The sequence below is a fragment of the Dreissena polymorpha genome, chromosome 3, assembly GCF_020536995.1.
Source record: "Dreissena polymorpha isolate Duluth1 chromosome 3, UMN_Dpol_1.0, whole genome shotgun sequence".
NCBI lineage: Eukaryota > Metazoa > Mollusca > Bivalvia > Myida > Dreissenidae > Dreissena > Dreissena polymorpha.
This window is the reverse complement of record NC_068357.1, coordinates 35,782,551-35,803,867: the sequence shown is the minus strand read 5'-3', so window position 1 is coordinate 35,803,867 and position 21,317 is coordinate 35,782,551. Positions and strand designations below refer to the sequence as shown.

Below are 21,317 nucleotides of genomic sequence, written 5' to 3'. Positions count from 1 at the left end.
GCTTGTCCGGGCCATAACTATGTCGTTCATTGTAATATTTTAAAATCATTTGGCACATTTGTTCACCATCATTGGACGGTGTGTCGCGCGAAATAATTACGTCGATATCTCCAAGGTCAAGGTCACACTTTGAGTTCAAAGGTCAAAATTGGCAATAAATGAGCTTGTCTGGGCCATAACTATGTCATTCATTGTAAGTTTTTACAATTATTTGGCACATTTGTTCACCATCATGGGATGGTGTGTCGCACGAAAGAATCACGTCAATATCTCCAATGTCAAGGTCACCACAACTTAAAATAGATTTATTTTGAAACAAACTTACAAAGGGGGTTAATTATGTTTGTTCATTTCAAAAGTTCAGTTTGAGTTGTCTCCCTTAATCAGATTTTTTTTCACAATGAAAACCTGGTTTTGTGACAATTTTGTCCCTTGTTGGAAGATAATGTAATAAATGACCACACCCCCACACTATACACCCCTCTCCACTCCACCCCTCCCTCCTTTGTGATTAAAATTGAGATAGGCCCCTACACCTTTAAAAAGAAAAATAGATGAGCGGTCTGCACCCACAAGGTGATGCTCTTGTTGGTATGTGAGTCTACCTAGGCTACCTGACCTACATGGCTTACCAATGAAGTGTGAGTTTAAATCCAGTCCATTGATTGTTGGCAAAGTTATGGGCCTTTGCCTTTGCAATTTTTCATTTTCCAGAGGTTTTTTAGGCAACGCTATGAGATGTTGAACTGATTAATGGTATGTGAGTCTACCTTCATGGCCTATAGATGAAGTGTGAGTTTCGTTCTGGTCCATTTATTTTTAGCGAAGTAATTGGCATTGGACTTAACTTTTTTTTTACATTACATGACTTACAGATAAAGTATGAAATTTGTTCCGGTCCTTAGATTTTTGGCGAAGTAATGAGCCATGGAAGCATATGGTTCACTTTCTATTGCACATGTTTATAAGGAAAATAATGACGAATAAGAGATCCAACCAAAAAATCACTTAAACAAATAGGGTCTCCACAGAAGAACCTAAGGGCACAGTGCCAAGGCAACAAATCTTTTATTTGTAAAGTCTTTTATTCCCGTTGCTATTTTAGAAAAAGTAAAGCTAGAAATATTGTTCTAAGTGACAATTAAGTGTTTCCTTATCAACAAAATTTGGAAATTACAGAAGAGCCCATGGAAACTGTCCAAGAAAGTGTGAGCTCGATACCCACCCCTCCCCCTGCTACGCCAACTGCTGCCCCGCCCACTGCTGCCCCTGACCCCCAGCCTGAGGTGAGAGCAGACCCTCCTGCTGAGACTAAACCAGATGTGAAGGTAGCGTCAGCAGAGCTGGAGAAGTACTGGAAACCCGTGAAGAGCAACCCCAATGACTTCACTGGCTGGACTTACTTACTGCAATATGTTGAACAAGAGGTATTGTATACAGGGTTATGTTGAATGTTTACTGTGTTTGAACTTGAGTTTAAACTTGTTCTACAGTTTTTAACATAAGTTTCAATTTATGATGTTGTTTTTGTTATTAACTTTTTTGACCACACAGATAGTATGAATAAACGGTTGTGATTTTGAAATTTACTTTGTATTTTACACAAAATGTGTATGGGTCTGTCTGATACTGCAAACACAGAGAAGAGTCCACCAGTTCAGTGTTTGAGGTAAGTTCTATTGGCCCAAGGAAGTTTCGGTTGACATTCATACCTTTCTTTGTTACAAGAATCTTCCATAACTTGACATGTTATTCAAGCACTTCATAAAGGTGCTAATAATTTAAAAAAACGTGAGAACAAATATTTTTAGTATTTCATAATTCTTCTAATCGTTTTGCAGCCTTTAGTTCACAATGTCATGAGTGTTATTGATGTATACTGACAGGATGATATCGATAACGCTAGGGAAGCATATGAAGAGTTTCTCTCCAACTACCCGTATTGCTATGGATACTGGAAGAAATATGCAGACCTTGAGAAACGACATAATGAACTAGCTAACGCCATTGATGTAAGTGTTTTTTAAAATCAAGATTTTGTTGAGACTTCAAATAAAATAGTCATTTTGGATGCATTATCATTATGAATATTTTGCCAAATGTTGAATATATTCCTTATGCAATAGTGCACCAATCATTTAACAATTTCTTATGTCCATTTTGAGCTCGGAGAAAACTCGAGGTATTGTCATTGACAGCTCGTCCTGTCGTCCGCTGTCTGACGTCCGCTGTCCGCGTCGTGCTAAAACCTTAACATTGGCTCTAAAATCAAAGTGCTTCCACCTACAACTTTGAAACTTCATATGTAGATGCACCTTGATGAGTTTTACACGCCACACCCATTTTGGGGTCACTAGGTCAAAGGTCAAGGTCACTGTGGCCTCTAAATCAAAACTGCACCCGTAGCTGAGCGTGGCACCCGTTATGCGGTGCTCTTGTTTTTAATATGGAATAACTAGCTGTTTGTAAATCATTTCAATTTTATTTTTAACAAATTGCTATTTTCAATAATAACGGCAAAAGGATTATCATTTCAATTTTGTTTCTTTTTTTAAAAACAATTTTCATTTGAGAGCTATTTTTTGCTGTTTTTTTAAAGAATACTCTGCATTCTGATGCTTAATTTTAAAAACAATTTGCATTGTGAAAACTAATCAATTGAAGTAATTGCTTGTGTCCATTTTTGTGAGCTGTTAGTGTGTCTTAACATTCATGTTATTCTATTTGCTTATTTTTCTAGCGAATTTACATTTCCATCTGTATCTAAAAGTCTTGATATTTCTGTAACAAATACTTAAGTATGTATCTTAGAATTTCTTACCTATTCCTTTCTAGTGCTAGAACAAAAGAATTGCCAAATGTTTGAAAATTTTGTGTCATATGTTGACCAATGAATTGTTCTTTTTTTAAAGAGAATCTGGAAGTTCAGATCCATATGTGGCGTTCTTTGATAACTGGGCTTAATGCATGTGGCTCAAATGTTGTCCCAGATTAGCCTGTACAAATTGCATAGGATAATCAGGGGCAACACTTTCTGCTTAAATTGTTGTTTTTTTTGTTTAAAAGAGACTTCCTTTGAACGAAACTTCCATAAAAGCAGAAAATGTCATCCCTGATTAGCCTGTGATGTCTGCACAGGCAAATTGTTATGGCACTTTATGCAAGTGCATTAAGCCCAGATTTAATCCAGAATGCTGCTCTACATACATCATTATGAGTGAACACATTTGAAAGGGTATTATCACTGGACATGTTTTTATTCCAGAGAATTTCACCCTTGTCACATCAATAAAATGATCTGCTTTGGTAATTCTGTTGAGGAGTTAGCTCCCTCTAGCTAACCCCTCTCAGAGGCGCAAGGGGCCGCAACTTTGGATGGTGACACATTTTACAGTGGGGCTAGATTACTTCCCTTGGGTTTGATGGTAATTCGCGCTACTGACACTGTCACATGACCGATTCCTGTGCTCGTATGATTGATTGAAATGACTGTATTATACCTGTGGGGTCACTCTCACGAGGTCATCTGTATTGCGTAGAATGCTGGTTGCCAGTTAGTAACGCGCAGGCTTGTGGTTGTTGTTTGACAGGTGTTTGAGCGCGGGGTGAAGGCGGTGCCCCTGAGTGTGGAGCTGTGGCTACACTACATTCAGTTCTACATCAAGGAGCTTCAGAATATTGAAGAGACCAGGAGGTAGTACAGAAATATTAGCCATGCTGTGGGACAATGTGGTTTAATTCATGACTGTGCATAGTGTAGTCCCAGATTAGCCTGCAAATTGAGAACAGACTAATCGGAGATTACACTTGATGCCTTGACTGGATTTTTATGTGTCCGGATCGATAGATCGGGAGTATATTGTTTTTGGCCTGTCTTTCTTTCTTTCTGTCTGTCATTCTGTCCCAAAATTTTACTGTACAGTAAAGTTTTGCAATAACTTTTGAAATATTGAACATAGCAACTTGATATTTGGCATGCATGTGTATCTCATGGAGCTGCACATTTTGAGTGGTGAAAGGTCAAGGTCATCCTTCATGGTCAAAGGGCATACAAATTCTGTCGCAAATCTTTACTGTACAGTAAAGTTTTGCAATAACATTTTTAGCTCATCTATTTTTTGAAAAAAAATTATGAGCTATTGTCATCACCTTGGCGTCGGCGTCGGCGTTGGCGTTGGCGTCGGCGTCCGGTTAAGTTTTGCGTTTAGGTCCACTTTTCTCAGAAAGTATCAATGCTATTGCATTCAAACTTGGTACACTTACTTACTATCATGAGGGGACTGGGCAGGCAAAGTTAGATAACTCTGGCGTGCATTTTGACAGAATTATGTGCCCTTTTTATACTTAAAAAATTGAAAATTTTGGTTAAGTTTTGCGTTTAGTTCCACTTTTCTCAGTAAGTATCAATGCTATTGCATTCAAACTTGGTACACTTACTTACTATCATGAGGGGACTGGGCAGGCAAATTTAGATAACTCTGGCATGCATTTTGACAGAATTATGTGCCCTTTTTATACTTAGAAAATTGACAATTTTGGTTAAGTTTTGTGTTTAGGTCCATTTTATTCCTTAAGCATTAAAGCTATTGCTTTCATACTTGCAACACTTACTAACTATCATAAGGGGACTGTGCAGGCAAAGTAATGTAACTCTGACTGGCATTTTGACAGAATTATGTGCCCTTTTTATACTTAGAAAATTGAAAATTTGATTAAGTTTTGTGTTTAGGTCCACTTTATTCCTACAGTATCAAAGCTATTGCTTTCATACTTGCAAGATTTATGAACTATCATAAGGGGACCGTGCAGGCAAAGTTATGTAACTCTGACTGGCATTTGAACGGAATTATGGGCCCTTTATACTTAGAAAATTGAAAATTTGGTTAAGATTTATGTTTTGGTCCACTTTACCCCTAAAGTATCATAGATATTGCTTTCATACTTGGAACACTCACAAACTATCATAAGGGTACAGTAAAAGGACAAGTTGCATAACTCTGGTTGTCATTGTTACGGAATTATGGCCCTTTTTTGACTTAGTAACTTTTAATATATGGTTAAATTTTGTGTTTCGATCCACTTTACTTCTTAAGTATCAAGGCTATTGCTTTCAAACTTCAAATACTTACATGCTATCATGAGGTTACTGTACCTGGCAACTTTAATTTTACTTTGACCTTTGAATGACCTTGACTCTCAAGGTCAAATTATTAAATTTTGCTAAAATTGCCATAACTTCTTTATTTATGATTAGATTTGATTGATACTTTGATGAAACTACTCTTACCTGACATACCACAATAGACTCCACCCAAACCATCCCCCGTGCCCTCCCCTCCCCCCCTCCCCCCTCCCCCCCTCCCCCCCTGTTTTTTTTTTTTTTTTTTTTTTTTTTTTTTTTTTTTAAGATCATCTCACAAATGACCACCACACCCTCACACTATACCCCCCCCCCCCCCACCCACCCCCTCCCCCCCTAATTTTTTTTTTTTTTTTTTTTTTTTTTTTTTTTTTTTAAGATCATCTCACAAATTACCACCACACCCTCACACTATGCCCCCCCCATTTTATTTTTAAAAATGGTTATGTTTGAAATACCGTCCAACCATCGCACCCAAACCCCCCCCCCCCCCCCCATCCCCCCCCCAACCCCCCCCCCCCCCCCCCCCCCCCGAATTTTTTTTTTTTTTTTTTTTTTTTTCGCTTTTTTGGAAGATAATGTAATAAATGTCCACAACCCCACACTATACACCCCTCTTCACTCCACTCCTCCCTCCTTTGTGATTGAAAATGAGAGTCCCTTCACCTTTAAAAAGAAAATAGATGAGCGGTCTGCACCCGCAAGGCGGTGCTCTTGTTAATATTCAACATAGCAACTTGATATTTGGCATGCATGTGTATCTCATGGAGCTGCACATTTTGAGTGGTGAAAGGTCAAGGTCATCCTTCAAGGTCAAAGGTCAACAAAAAAAGCGGCGCATTAGTGGGCATTGTGTTTCTGACAAACACATTTCTTGTTGTTTTGAAGATTCTTCCTCTAATTGAAAAATCAATTTAACACAAAGTGTTGTCCCTGAGAAGACTGTGTAGACTGCACAGGCTAGTCCGAGACAACATTGAACGCACATGAATTATGCCCAGATTTCACAGAGCATGGCTCTTATAAACATGATTTCATACCTTGACATATAATATGATCAATCTTTATATAAAGTAAGTACACTTATGAATTACTTATCAATAGTTTATTACTTTACACCAAACATGTTGTTTTACATTAGGATTTTTTCTGCAGATAAAACGGCCCCACAATCAAAGGTACTAGTTGTTTGTACTCTACATGATATGTCATCATGTATACATAGGGTATTCATGACAAATACCACTGCCTTGAAATAAGTCTACAAAACATATTTTTTTGTCTTCATAGCCAATATGGCTATGAAACTTTAAAGATTTCATAGCCAGAGGCAAATTTTTATAGCGAAAATTATTTATATTTATTCTATAGTGACAATATGTAAAACATTTATAGATATATATTTGTATATCAATTGGGAGTTAAAGTTGTAAACAAAGTAGCGGTGTTCACTCTTTACTTACATTATTTATATTCTCCCATTCAGGAGTAAATTCACTCTGTGAGTTCTACACTGAACTTTTAAATCTTTTTTTCATGGTTTTCAAATCTAATTTTAAAGCTTGACAAAAAAGGACAAAGCTAAACCGAGCAATCAATAGACAGTTTTTATATTGCTCAAGCTGAAACTTCATTCATGCTGGTGATCAGGCAATGGGTAAATATTTTAGACTGCTTAAAACAATTATTTTAACATGACAACTCAAAGTATCTAAAAAGTTAAGGCAAACTTATTTAAGCAGTTCTTTAATGACTTTCAGTAATGGTGGAATGAGGGTAGTTTCAAATATGTAAGGTTCCAATTAAATGGGTAATGGTTATAATTCATGTCAAGTTTATCGCTCTGCTAACAACATAAACATGGTATGAAACAAAATCTCAAGGTACATATTTGTGAATGTCAGAACAATCTTCGCCTTTTTCTCTCATCTGTACTACATGGCTTAGTTGTAAAAACTCTTACCTATAGGTTAACTGTGGTTAACATTCAAATGCAGATTGGATATTTGTGAGCAATTAATCTGTAGAGAATCATCACAAAGTATTAACTAGTACTGCAGAATTTAGCTTTCGTAGCAAAGTGTATTCAATTCAGAAAGATATATTTCTTTTAATAACCTTTACTATGATTATTTAAACAAACGGTTACAACTTTAAACAACCATTTCAAGAAGTTTTAAGACAATGTCTGTTTACTCACCACAGATTGTATGAGAAAGCAATCATCGCTGCGGGCACAGAATTCCGCTCTGACAAGCTGTGGGACAGCTACATCAACTGGGAGAAGATAACAGATCTCAAGAGGGTGACCAACATCTATGACCGACTTTTCCACATCCCTACACAGTTGTACAGTCACCACTATGAAAAGTGAGTAGTGTTGTTTTTTTTCCCATCATTTTGAGAATGGGTTTGGGTCCCTTTTGATCATGAAAATTTTCAGCATTTTGTCTAAAATTGTAAAATTGGAAAATATGTGTGTTTTCAATATTATACTTCCCAAAGTGTAACTTAGAGCTGGATGGTAATTTTATGTTGAGATCTATAAAAAAATAAAATTGTTATTAAAATATATTTGTGTGTGTGTGTGTGTGGAAACCTTCAATTGAGAATTTTTAAGGTCCCATATGGGAAAAAATATATACTTTTTAATATTGGGAATGGGGCCTTATTCTGGCCTTGAATTGAACCAAATAAAACATTTGTGAGTGTCCATCTTCTAACTCCAGTAGATTTAGTTACATGTCCATAGGTATGTGCACTAAACACTGGTATTTTTAAATTAAAATCGGCCAAACACTATATTCCCTTATGATTGCTTTCCTTCTCAAATAAAATATTATGGCTAGAAATTTAACTGATAAAATTTGGATTTACTAACCTTGCATTAAAATCTAGCTTGGGATTGTGCTTGAGGCATGGTCAAGGTCACTGCTTGCCAAAAAAATAAGAAAAACGGTGTTCGCTCAATAAAGGTCAAGATCATGACTTGAAATTACTAAAAATAGAAAAATGGCTGACTCTCAGTAAATTGAGTTCAGATGCGTGCATTGTACTGAAATTGTGTGTGCAGTTAGACTACACACATATCTAGCATGGGCTTGCATTTGAGGCAAGTCAGGTCAAGATCACTGTTACTTAACATAGAAACATGCTTCGGATAAAAAAGATGTATGGAGATATTGCACTGAAATTTTGTGTGTAGGTTGCTGACCTCAAATGGGATTTCATTTGACCCAGTTTATTCAAGGTCAATGTCACTGTTACTAAACTTAGAAAGAAACAGAAGAGAAATTGTGTTGAACTTTTAAGTGAAGGTAGCTTAAATGTAAACCAAGCTTTGGGTCAAGGTAATTGCAATTAAAAAAAAAAAAAAAAATTCTGCTAAATAACTTGAGTTTGGATGGAGGTATTATTCTGAATTTTTTTTTAGTGGCAACTTAGACCTAGCTTGGGATTGCTGAAGTATTTATTTTAATATTTGAAACGTTGACAACCTGGTTTTTGTGGCTTTGCCATGATTCTGGTTTAATTCTTGTTTTGACTTTAAGAATTCAGTGGGTCAACAGTCCTTATGATGTTACAATTTGTTGTACACATCTCAGTTTCAAGAAGCATCATAATGATATAATAAATTGTTCACCATGTCTCAGTTTCAAGAAGCACGTGCTAAACCACCACCCCAAGGACATCCTCGTCGTGGATGAGTTCATTCGACTGAGACTCGAGGTCGTGAGTGAGACTGACCCCACGTCAGTGGCCCCTAGCGACGATGCTCCACCCGGTGTCGAGGCACCCCCAGGGATAGATGACAAGAAAGAGGTACTAGTTGTCTATGTGCACAAGTTGAGTGACTGCCGAAAGTGAAACGTCAATGCAGAGGGTTTCATACAACATATTATTGTGAGTCTGTCTGTCAGTCAGTCAGTCTGTCACACTTTTCTGGATCCTGTGATAACTTAATAAGTTATTCATATTTTTCCATGAAACTTCAGGGTCTTCCCCAGGACATTTAAGCGATCAGTGTATTCTTCAGTAAAAGAAAGTGTAGATTGTCCAAAAAAATCAAGGTTTCCCTATCAGTGTATCAATATTCCCTGTTTTAAAAGAGCACTCGGTACCTACTTTCACAAGTAATAGCCATAAACACCACATGGGGTAATGGATAATCCACTGATAAGAGAATAGCATGGCGCGCGTATCGATTATTTTAGCCACATTACACGGTCATTTAAATGCTGAAAAGGATGTATTTGGTAACTTTCCAGTCGTCAAACTGTGAAGTTCATCGTCCAATCGGTTACGCGAATGCTTATGAGGGCGGGGTTAACTATCGACCATTATTTTTGATTGACGTCGGGCATGAAGTACCGGTAAGAGTTTATCGCAGCTTGATAAGCAAGAAGTTGTACCATTTGAGTAATATAAAACCGGTAATTAGTACAGTACAGAACATTAAGGACGGTTTCGGGCATCATCATCACACCTTTTTACTGTAAACAAGTGTTACCTATGACTCATAATTAATAGGAGAAATTAATTGCAAGTGGTAAACAATTAATTATTATAGCGAGTAAGTTGTGCAAATGACTCCTGGTTACAATTATGTGATAACAATTTATTTAATTCCAGTACATGTATATTTCAAAATGTCCATTTATAGAACTAATTCACCTCGTTTTTCTGACATTTATTCGACACGTTATGCGCTTTAACAAATTTTCATTGAATAAATTACGCACACTTGTAAATGTTTCGTCCGATAATCGATAGTTAAACGACTGATGATGGCAACCGGCCGTGATCCTCGTGGACAACGTGAATTTCATGCATAATTCCGTCAAAACATTTATTCGACTCGTAAAGTGTTTAAACAAATTATCGTTGAATTTATAACGCAACGGTTATTATTTGTTGAAATCTCAAATGTCGATGTTAACGCGTTTTTAATCCGAAACACACTTCTGAATGTAAATGTTACCGCAACGTTAAATATTTTTGCTTCAAATTAGCAGTGCAAATTTATTTTGTGTCGAATCTTTTTCTCAATTAAAAAGAGCGCAAAAATTATGCAGCATGTACAACGTCGCGTCTATTGCATACAAATGGCGTGTATTGAGCGTTTTAACAAGCGCACAACAGGTTAGGTGATTGACGCATATTCAGAGGCAATATTTCATTAAATCTATAAATAGTCACTTAAAAAATGGCAAGGTTTGTGTTAAAGAATTAAACTATAAAGCTTTTATCGTAAATATTTACCAGAAAGAGATTGATAAAAACGGAGTAAACGGGATAATTGGGTAATAAACAGAAACTTGAAAAAAGTAAGTATACAGTAAAAGAGTTGGGTTGAAACGGATGTATTGGGGAATCGTTCGAGTCGGGATTTTACTATCTGTGCGGAAAAGTTTTAAAACAAACAATATAAAAAAATATATTTTTAAATGACTGGGGGATTTTTTTGAAGAGTCATAGCGCACCAAATGACGTCTTTTGACGCTGTTTTTCTTTGAGTTATAACGCACCACAGAACGTGAATTGACATGTTAAATTAAATAAAATCAACGTCGGCAGGGGACACCCCTCGCAAACCCACCCCCACTCGGCCCCGGGGCGCCTGAAAAAATTCCTGGGGAAGGCACTGAACTTGTAACATGGATAGATGGCAATATGGAGATTATGTATGTCATTATTATACCCCCACAAACAAAGTTTAGGGGGGTATATAGGAGTGAGCTTGTCTGTCTGTCTGTCTGTCGGTCGGTCCGTATTCAGTGTCCGCTCTCTATTTCAAGTAGTTTTCATCCGATCTTCACCAAACTTGGTCAGAAGTTGTATCTACATGATGTCTTGGCCAAGTTCGAACATGGGCCTTGTCGGGTCAAAAACTAGGTAACGGGGTCACTTAGTGCGTTTTAAACATTCAGCATGTTGTCCGCTCTCTATTTCAAGTAGTTTTCATCTGATCTTCACCAAACTTGGTCAGAAGTTGTATCTAGATGATCTTAAGGCTAAGTTCGAACATGGGCCTTGCCGGGTCAAAAACTAGGTCACATGGTCACTAAGTGCGTTTTAAACATTCAGCATGTTGTCCGCTCTCTAATTCAAGTAGTTTTCATCCTATCTTCACCAATCTTGGTCAGAAGTTGTATCTAGATGATGTCTAGGCCAAGTTCGAACATGGTTTTTGCCTGGTCAAAAACTAGGTCACGGGGTAACTTAGAATGTTTTACACATTGAGCATGGTGTCCGCACTCTTTCAAGTAGTTTAAATCCGATCTTCACCACACAGGGTCAACAGTTGTAACTAGATGATATGTAGGTCAAGTTCGAACATGCGCCATGCCGGGTCAAAAACTTGGTCACGGGGTCACTTAGTGTGTTTTAAACCCACCATGTTGGCCGCTCTCTAATTCAAGTAGTTTTTATCCAATCTTCACCAAAATTGGTCAGAAGTTGTATCTTGATAATGTCTAGAGCAAGTTTGAATATGGGTCATGCTGGGTCAAAAACACGGTCACGGGGTCACTTAGGGCGTTTTAAACATCACAATGTTGTCCGCTCTCTAATTCAAGTAGTTTTCATCCGATTGTCACCAAACTTGGTCAGAAGTTGTATCTAGATGATCTTAAGGACAAGTTCGAACATGGGTCTTGCCGGGTCAAAAACTAGGTCACGGGGTCACTTAGTGCGTTTTAAACATTCAGCATGTTGTCCGCTTTCTAATTCAAGTTGTTTTCATCTGATCTTCACCAAACTTTGTCAGAAGTTTTATCTAGATGATCTTAAGGCCAAGCTCGAACATGGGCCTTGCAGGGTCAAAAACTAGGTCACAGGGTCACTGAGTACGTTTTACATATTGAGCATGGTGTCCGCTCTCTATTTCAAGTAGTTTAAATCCGATCTTCACCACACTTGGTCAGAAGTTGTAACTAGATGATGTGTAGGTCAAGTTGGGACATGGGCCATGCCGGGTCAAAAACTAGGTCACGGGGTCACTTAGTGTGTTTTAAACCGCCTGATGTTGTCCGCTCTCTAATTCAAGTAGTTTTTATCCAATCTTAACCAAAATTAGTCAGAAGTTGTATCTTGATAATGTCTAGAGCAAGTTTGAATATGGGTCATGCCGGGTCAAAAACAAGGTCAGGGGGTCACTTAAAACATCACAATGTTGTCCGCTCTCTAATTCAAGTAGTTTTCATCCAATCTTCACCAAACTTTGTCAGAAGCTGTATCTAGATGATGTCTAGGCCAAATTTCAATATGGGTCATGCCGGTTCAAAAACTAGGTCACGGGGTATCTTAGTGCATTTTAAACCTCACCATGTTGTCCGCTCTCTGATTCAAGTAGTTTTCATCCAATCCTCACCAAACTTGGTCACAAGTTTTATCTAAATGATCTCTAGAACAAGTTTGAGCATGGGACATTCCGGGCCTAAAATTAGGTTACGGGGTCACTTAGTGCATTTTTTAACATTCAGCATGGTGTCCGCTCTCTAATACAAGTAGTTTACATCCGATTTCACCAAATTTGGTCAGAAGTTTTATGGAGATAATGTTAAGGCCAAGTTAGAACATGGGCCTTTCTGGGTCAAAAACTAGGTCAAGGAGTCAAGGAGTCACTTAGTGCGTTTTAAAAATTGAGCATGTTGTCCGCTGTTTTTTACCCCTGTGACCTTGACCTTGAACTTGGGGTCCGCGGTTAGGTTTTGAAATCTGCGTTTAGGTTTCGAAAAATGCTCATTTCTTCTATGTCCCTTGAGATATAACCTTCATGTTTGGTATGCATGTGTATATGGACAAGGCCTTTCCATACGTACACAAATTTTTACCCCTGTGACCTAGACCTTGAACTTAGGGTCCGCGTTTAGGTTTTGAAATCTGCGTTAAGGTTTCGAAAAATGCATATAACTGCTATGTCCCTTGAGATGTAACCTTCATATTTGGTATGCATGTGTATATGGACAAGGCCTTTCCATACGCACAAAATTTTTTACCCCTGTGACCTTGACCTTGAACTTAGGGTCCGCGTTTAGGTTTCGAAATCTGCGTTAAAGTTTCGAAAAAGGCTCATAACTTCTTTGTCCCTTGAGAAATAACCTTCATATTTGGTATGCATGTGTATATGGACAAGGCCTTTCCATACGCACACAAATTTTTACCCCTGTGACCTTGACCTTGAACTTAGGGTTCGCGTTTAGGTTTAGATATCTGTGTTTCGGTTTCGAAAAAAGCTCATTAAGCGTTTATAGGGGGCATAAGTCATCCTATGGTGACAGCTCTTGTTTAATCTGACAATGATGGAGTTTCACCAGTAGGGGACCATATTGCTTGACAATAGTCTGGTTGATACAGATTTCTGCTAAAGCTATGTTCATTTTTTAACCTGTCTGAATAAATCGCATCATTCTTGACAAAAAAATTGTATAATGTAACCAGTGTTTGTGAGTGATAGACCTGAGTAGATATGGTTAAAAAGCTCATAGCAATGTGCTTGTGGTCTGTACTGTGTGGTCTGTACTTGGTGCAGTCATTGAAATGACCAGCGGTTCAGGATAGTTTTCTTAAAGACAACCTTTTACTAGCCTGTTGGCCCAAGCATTAAGAATCAATTGTTTGATGTGTGAGGACCTGGTGCGAGGTGACTTTTACAAATTTTAATTAATTCCATTGAAAAATATGGTTTCAAATAAGTACTTTGTGATATTGTTGATATTTTTATTTTTATTTAATTGGCGAGTGAGCAAGCTGGAATCTTGAAGGTGTTCTGTACCGGGTGTTTATGAGATTTGTGTCCCCTACCGATGAAACGGGTGGGGACTTATGGTTTGCACTCTGTCTGTCAGTCTGTCCGTCACACTTTTCTGGATCCTGCTATAACTTTAAAGGGGCCTTTTCACAGATTTTGGCATTTTTTAAACTTATTCATTAAATGCTTTATATTGATAAATGTAAACATTGGATCGTAAAAGCTCCAGTAAAAAATCAAGAAAAAAATTAAAAAAAGGAAAAGAACATTGCCCGGAGCAGGTTTCGAACCAGTGACCCCTGGAGTCCTGCCAGAGTCCTGAAGTAAAAACGCTTTAGCCTACTGAGCTATTCCGCCGAGTACACATTCTTGACATATTTAATACCTTATATAAGCAATCTTCGTAGTTTCACAAAATTTAACGACAAAAACAGAACTCTCCAAATTATTCAATCGTTTCGCGTTGCAACGCTTTATAATTTTCAGGTTTTAAAATCGTCAAAAGATGCATATAATGGCTATATTAGAGCATGGATAATGTTCAGTATTACTGTTTCCTCACAAATATCATAACTAAAACGAAAACTTACGAATCTGAAACAACTTTTTTCAATTTTGTCAATTTACCAAAGCGTGAAAAGATCCCTTTAAAAGTACTTCATATTTTTTCATGAAACTTGAAGCATGGATTGATGGCAATATGGGCATTATGCACTTCATTTCATTTTGTTCCTACGTCAAGAATTCTGGTTGCTATGGCAACAATAATATAAAGAAAAAAATCTGAAAATGGTGAAGTTTCACCGGTTAGTGACTTATATTGCTTAGCAATAGTCTTGTTAACCAGGTTTTTCGAAGGAAAAAAATGGTTATTAGAGTGGCGAATGTTGGCGGGCGGAACAAGCTTGTCCGGGCCATAACTTTGTTGTTCATTGTGAGATTTTAAAATCATTTGGCACATTTGTTCACCATCATTGGACGGTGTGTCACACGAAAGAATAATGTCAATATCTCCAAGGTCAAGAACGTCACGACTAAAAATAGATCTATTGTCAAACAAGGGGGTAACTATGAACAATCAGTTCAGTTTGAGTTATCTCCCTTTATCAGAATTTTTTTTTCAAATTGAGAACCTGGTTTTGTGACAATTTTGTCCTTTGTTATCTGTGTTTTGGTGAACCAACAGTTGTATGATCCATAGGAGAATCCTGAAGAGACGAACAAGATACGAGATAAGATCCTCAAGCAGAGAGAGAGCACATTCAAGAGTAATGAGGAGGAAGTCAGCAAGAGATGGGTCTACGAGGAGGGGGTGAGTAGGGTTTAAGAACAGAACAGAACTTAAGAGTTATGTTCAGTAGGAGGTCAGCACAAGATTATGAGGAGGGGGTGAGTAGGGTTTAAGAACAGAACTGAACATAAGAGTAATGAGGAGGTGGTCAGCAAGAGATGGGTTTATGAGGAGGGGGTGAGTAGGGTTCAAGAGTAATGAGCAGGTGGTCAGCACAAGGTGAGTTTATGAAGAGGGTTGAGTAGGGTTTAAGAGTAATGAGTAGGAGGTCAGCATTAGATGAGTTTATGAGGAGGGGGTGAGTAGGGTTCAAGAGTAATGAGTAGGTGGTCAGCATGAGAAGGGTACATGAGGAGGGGGTGAGTAGGGTTTAAGAGTAATGAGGAGGTTGTCAGCGTGAGATGGTTTTATGAGGAGGGGGTAAGTAGGGTTCAAGAGTAATGAGTAGGAGATCAGCATGAGATGGGTTTATGAGGAGGGGGTGAGTAGGGTTTAAGAACAGAACATAAAAGAGTAATCAGTAGGCAGTGATAATTTTTCATTTTTAACTGATGAGTTTTTAAAGTGCACATGTGCTGAAACAATGAGATTTTTCCAAAAACAATTAGTTTTTTTGGTTTTCATATTGTATGATTAAATGTCTGATTTCGGAAACGTTGGTGCATGCCGTTTCTCATGCCAGTGTCAGTGCATACCCCACAGTACATAAAGTCATCTTCACTTTCGTATTTTAAGCAACTGTAAGTTATTTGCCATTTAGGCAAAAACTTGTTCGAAATAGTAGATGTACTTGCCTCGCTGATGCTCTCGGATGATGCTACATGTTCATTACTTTCCGCAATTCAAAGTGCAGCCTTCAAAGTTAATTTATCTTGACAGGGTTTAATGTTTTTTGGGGTGGCATTTTGACATTTCAGAGAGCGAAAGTGGATGCGAACATTTGGATGGCTCTACGCTGTCTTATTCAACCTTATAGTTCATTCACAAAGCAGACAACCAATATAAAACGCAGATACAAATGACGTAGTATGATGTACACATACAGCCAGTGTTACAGTAAAAATCACCTTTTGCGTTCTGATAAAATGCGGAAAAATTTGGGCCGTGTTAAGTATTGACAAGTATCTTTCCGATTTTGTCTTTCTTGAGAATCAATGCGCTTTTTTAGATGCAGATAATTTTGTCGTATGCGCTTTTGGTAATTTTAATGCGCAAAACGCACATGAAAAATTATCACTGAGTAGGAGGTCAGCACAAGATGGGTTTATGAGGAGGGGGTGAGTAAGGTTCAAAAGTAATAAGCAGGAGGTCAGCAAGAGATGGGTTTATGAAGAGGGGGTGAGTAGGGTTTAAGAGTAATAAGTAGGAGTTCAGCATGAGATGGGTTTATGAGGAGTGGGTGAGCGGGGTTCAATAGTAATGAGGAGGTCAGCAAGAGATGGGTTTGTGAGGAGGGGGTGAGTAGGGTTCAAGAGTAATGAGGTGGTCAGCATGAGATGGGTTTATGAGGAGGGGGTGAGTAGGGTTCAAGAGTAATGAGAAGGAGATCAGCATGAGATGGGTCTATTAGGAGGGGTCGAGCAGGGTTCAAGAGTAATGAGGAGGTCAGCAAGAGATGGGTTAATGAGGAGGGGGTGAGTAGGGTTTAAGAACAGAACAGAACATAAGAGTAATCAGTAGCAGGTCAGCATGAGATGGGTCTATGAGGAGGGGGTGAGTAGGTTTCAAGAGTAATGAGGAGGTCAGCAAGAGATGGGTTTAAGAGGAGGGGTGAGCAGGGTTCAAGAGTAATGAGGAGGTCAGCATGAGATAGGTTTATGAGGAGGGGTGAGCAGGGTTCAAGAGTAATAAGGAGGTGAGCATGAGATGGGTTTATGAGGAGGGGTTAGCAGGGTTCAAGGGTAATTAGGAGGTCAGCATGAGATGGATTTATGAGGAGGGGTGAGCAGGGTTCAAGAGTAATGAGGAGGTCAGCATGAGATGGGTCTATGAGGAGGGGGTGAGTAGGGTTCAAGAGTAATGAGAAATCAGCAAAAGATGGGTCTGTGAGGAGGGGGTGAGTAGGGTTCAAGAGTAATGAGTAGGAGGTCAGCATGAGATGGGTCTATTAGGAGGGGTCGAGCAGAGTTCAAGAGTAATTAGGAGGTCAGCATGATATGGGTTAATGAGGAGGGGGTGAGTAGGGTTTAAGAACAGAACAGAACATAAGAGTAATCAGTAGCAGGTCAGCATGAGATGGGTATATGAGGAGGGGGTGAGCAGGGTTCTAGAGTTATGAGGAGGTCAGCAAGAGATGGGTTTAAGAGGAGGGGTGAGCAGGGTTCATGAGTAATGAGGAGGTCAGCATGAGATGGTTTTATGAAGAGGGGTGAGCAGGGTTCAAGAGTAATGAGGAAGTGAGCATGAGATGGGTTTATGAGGAGGGGGTTAGCAGGGTTCAAGGATAATGAGGAGGTCAGCATGAGATGGGTTTATGAGGAGGGGTGAGCAGGGTTCAAGAGTAATGAGGAGGCCAGCAAGAGATGGGTCTATGAGGAGGGGTGAGCAGGGTTTAAGAGTAATGAGAAGGTCAGCATGAGATGGGTTTATAAGGAGGGGGTGAGCAGGTTCAAGAGTAATGAGGAGGCGAGCATGAGATTGGTTTATGAGGAAGGGTGAGCAGGGTTCAAGAGTAATGAGGAGGTGAGCATGAGATGGGTTTATGTGGAGCGGGTGAGCCGGGTTTAAGAGTAATGAGGAGGAGGTAAGCAAGAAATGGGTCTATAAGGAACGGGTGAGTTGGGTTCAAGGGTAATCAGGAGGAGGTCAGCATGAGATTGGTTTATGAGGAGGGGGTGAGAAAGGTTCGAGAGTATTGAGGAGGTCAGCATGAGATGGGTTTATAAGGAGGGGGTGAGCAGGTTTAAGAGTTATGTGGAGGCATTCAGCAGGAGATGGGTCTATAATGAGGGGGTTTGTAGGGTGTATAGTAGAAACTTGTTGACGAGAGGGCAATGGAATATTATCTCATACTCAATAGAAGAAAGTTATCTTCACTGAGGCACATAGCTCGAAGGAAATGATCCTATGGTCAGTATAACTATGTTCCTAAAATAAAAGACAGATAAAGATAAAAATATAATTACCAAAAATAACTATTTATAAAAATTGGTGATTAGCAATAATCGACGAGTTAATTGTTATTGTTTACATTCGGGATTTTCTGCACATGCGCACTGACTGGTTGGCAAAAACACTGGTTACAGTCACGTAAAACATGTCTAAAGGGCTTTTGTTTAGTCAATTAAACGATAAAAAATCCGAAATAAACATTACAACTCTTAAACAATAGTGCAAATATATCATATTTAGTACCAATAAATGTATATTCATATATATAATTTCCCCTTTTAAAAATACAAATTAGTTATTAGCATCAGAGTAAACGTGGTCGGAAGACTAAATACTGACAATACCACACAACAAAACAATAAATTTGCCGTATTCTTTTTTATAGTAAGACTTTAAAATATGATATTTCAAAACTTATAAAAGATATATTAATTTGATTATAACTATAAACAGTGTGGAAATCGTTATTGCTCATCAGCGATCGAAAGTGTATTATAAGGGGCGCATTTAATCAATTATAAAACAAAGCCATAAAAAACGGATTGCATCACAATAGTTAAATGTTGTGGTAATTTTCTTTTCCATAGAATGAATTTTCGTTTCGTTTCCATTGAATTACAATATTAATAAATTTTAATATACAAATGGAAATAAAACCTGCATCTTGTGCAAATTGAACTGTCTTTGCATGTATATTGAAATCTCTTAACAAGTAATAAGGAGTGATACAATTGACAATCTAGCATTTTATGATAAATATATATATTTATTTAATTTATTTTACGCAAATATTGTTTATCCATTGTGATTGCTTGGTTTAATGATGGTGTTACGTTCACTGCAAGAACGTACAATCTTTACAATAAATTGCTGAGTTTACATTTGCCGGTACCCGCGTTAAATACATCAATTGTGTAGCAGTAATATTGAACAATATTTTAAATTTAAAGTTATAAAGCACTGTATTATTATGATTAAACTGGCTAACATATAAATACACATGTTCCTGTTAATCCGTTTCGGACAAATATCTTCTTTATTTAATATGTTAAATTATTTATTAAAGCAAATGTTACGTATTTTGGCTTTAATATTTGGCTTGCTCAATATGACTGCTCAATATGCAAAGAGATGACATGGAGGTATCATAAAGTCTGCCACATGTGGTCTATGCAGCGACCCATTTAAAGTTTAGGTCCCTATGTTTATGACACCGGCATGTTTTCTGTGTAATTGTCTGGGCGGTCTCCGATCATGACGAGATAATATGCTTGTAACGAACAACAGTGCAATTAAACACCAGGTTAGAAATGCTGAAACAAAAGTGTCAAAATTGGTGTGCACAATTAAATAAAACAATTAGATTCATGAATGTATTTGTTGTGTAACAAGGTAAGTTTGTACAGATATATTAAGGTTAAAATCAGTTACTATATGTTGCGAACAAAGAGCGATCTATTTGTTGTTTATTTTCATCCTTATTTGTGTTCTTTCATTAAATTTAATTTATTCTAAAAGAATTTTCATTTCTGAAATTTTGTATCTATATGGACGTGAAGATGCGTATAGTAGAGATTTTTGTGGTAACCACATACCGAGCTCGTAGATAGTGTACGATCCACTCCAGAGCTCGTTTTTAGTAAAAATAAATAACAACAATATAATCCTTTCAAAAATGAATTTCCATGCATGTTTTATTCAGACATAAATAGTAAAATTATATTTGATACAGTTCGTGATTATCAATGAAAACGATGATTATGTCAACCTTCTCTATATGCGCTTATATGAATTCCACCTCTTTTTGCCAACCAGTGGGCGGAGTCTAAACTCGCAGGTGCGTCAGACGTCACGCGTTAACTCGTCTATACTTTTCATAAAATGGCGCCACATGGCAACGTATAATGGTAACTTAAATTTGTTATACAATTGTCAATTTAAGTCAGACATGCTGCTGATCCTTGTTTATTGGCATGTTTTCAGATAAAGCGGCCCTATTTCCATGTGAAGCCTCTAGAAAGGTCCCAGTTGAAGAACTGGAGAGAGTACCTGGACTTTGAGATCCAGTTCGGGACCCACGAGAGGGTGGTCGTGCTCTTTGAGAGGTGCATGATTGCTGCAGCTCTGTATGAGGACTTCTGGTTGAAGGTGGGTCGGGAACCATTCAACATATTTATTAATGTGCAGCTCTGTATGAGGACTTCTGGTTGAAGGTGGGTCGGGAACCATTCAACATATTTATTAATGTGCAGCTCTGTATGAGGACTTCTGGTTGAAGGTGGGTCGGGAACCGTTCAACATTTTTATTAATGTGCAGCTCTGTATGAGGACTTCTGGTTGAAGGTGGGTCAGGAACCGTTCAACATTTTTAACCAGGTTTTTAACCAGGTTTTCCGAAGGAAAAAACTGGTTATTAGATTGGCGAATGCGGGCGGGCTGGCAGGCGGGCTGGCGGGCGGGCGGAACAAGCTTGTCCGGGCCATAACTATGTCGTTCATTGTCAGATTTTAATATCATTTGGCACATTTGTTCACCATCATTGGACGGTGTGTCGCGCGAAATAATTACGTCGATATCTCCAAGGTCAAGGTCACACTTTGAGTTCAAAGGTCAAAAATGGCCATAAATGAGCTTGTCCTGGCCATAACTATGTCATTCATTGTGAGATTTTAAAATCATTTGGCACATTTGTTCACCATCATGGGACGGTGTGTCGCACGAAAGAATCACGTCAATATCTCCAATGTCAAGGTCGCCACGACTAAAAATAGATTTTTTTAAAAAACAAACTTACAAAGGGGGTTAATTTTGTTTGTTCATTTCAAAACTTCAGTTTTAATTTTCTCCCTTTATCAGATTTTTTTTTCACAATGAAAACCTGGTTTTGTGACAATTTTGTCCCTTGTTATTAATGTGCAGCTCTGTATGAGGACTTCTGGTTGAAGGTGGGTCGGGAACCATTCAACATATTTATTAATGCATTTTTGCAGCAAAAGCCAAAGCCTTGAAACACACAATTGAGT

The 21,317-nt window shown here is 38.1% G+C and overlaps 1 protein-coding gene across 1 annotated transcript in view; it reads left to right on the top strand.

The window, feature by feature from the left end:
* LOC127873677 (pre-mRNA-processing factor 39-like) overlaps positions 1-21,317 on the top strand; it is a 39,077-nt gene that overhangs the window by 7,042 nt on the left and 10,718 nt on the right. The window contains exons 2-8 of the mRNA XM_052417608.1: positions 1,180-1,427; positions 1,887-2,012; positions 3,591-3,694; positions 7,346-7,510; positions 8,794-8,962; positions 15,094-15,204; positions 20,278-20,442. Coding sequence (XP_052273568.1) covers positions 1,180-1,427; positions 1,887-2,012; positions 3,591-3,694; positions 7,346-7,510; positions 8,794-8,962; positions 15,094-15,204; positions 20,278-20,442 — 1,088 coding nt within the window. The remainder of the gene's footprint in view (positions 1-1,179; positions 1,428-1,886; positions 2,013-3,590; positions 3,695-7,345; positions 7,511-8,793; positions 8,963-15,093; positions 15,205-20,277; positions 20,443-21,317) is intronic.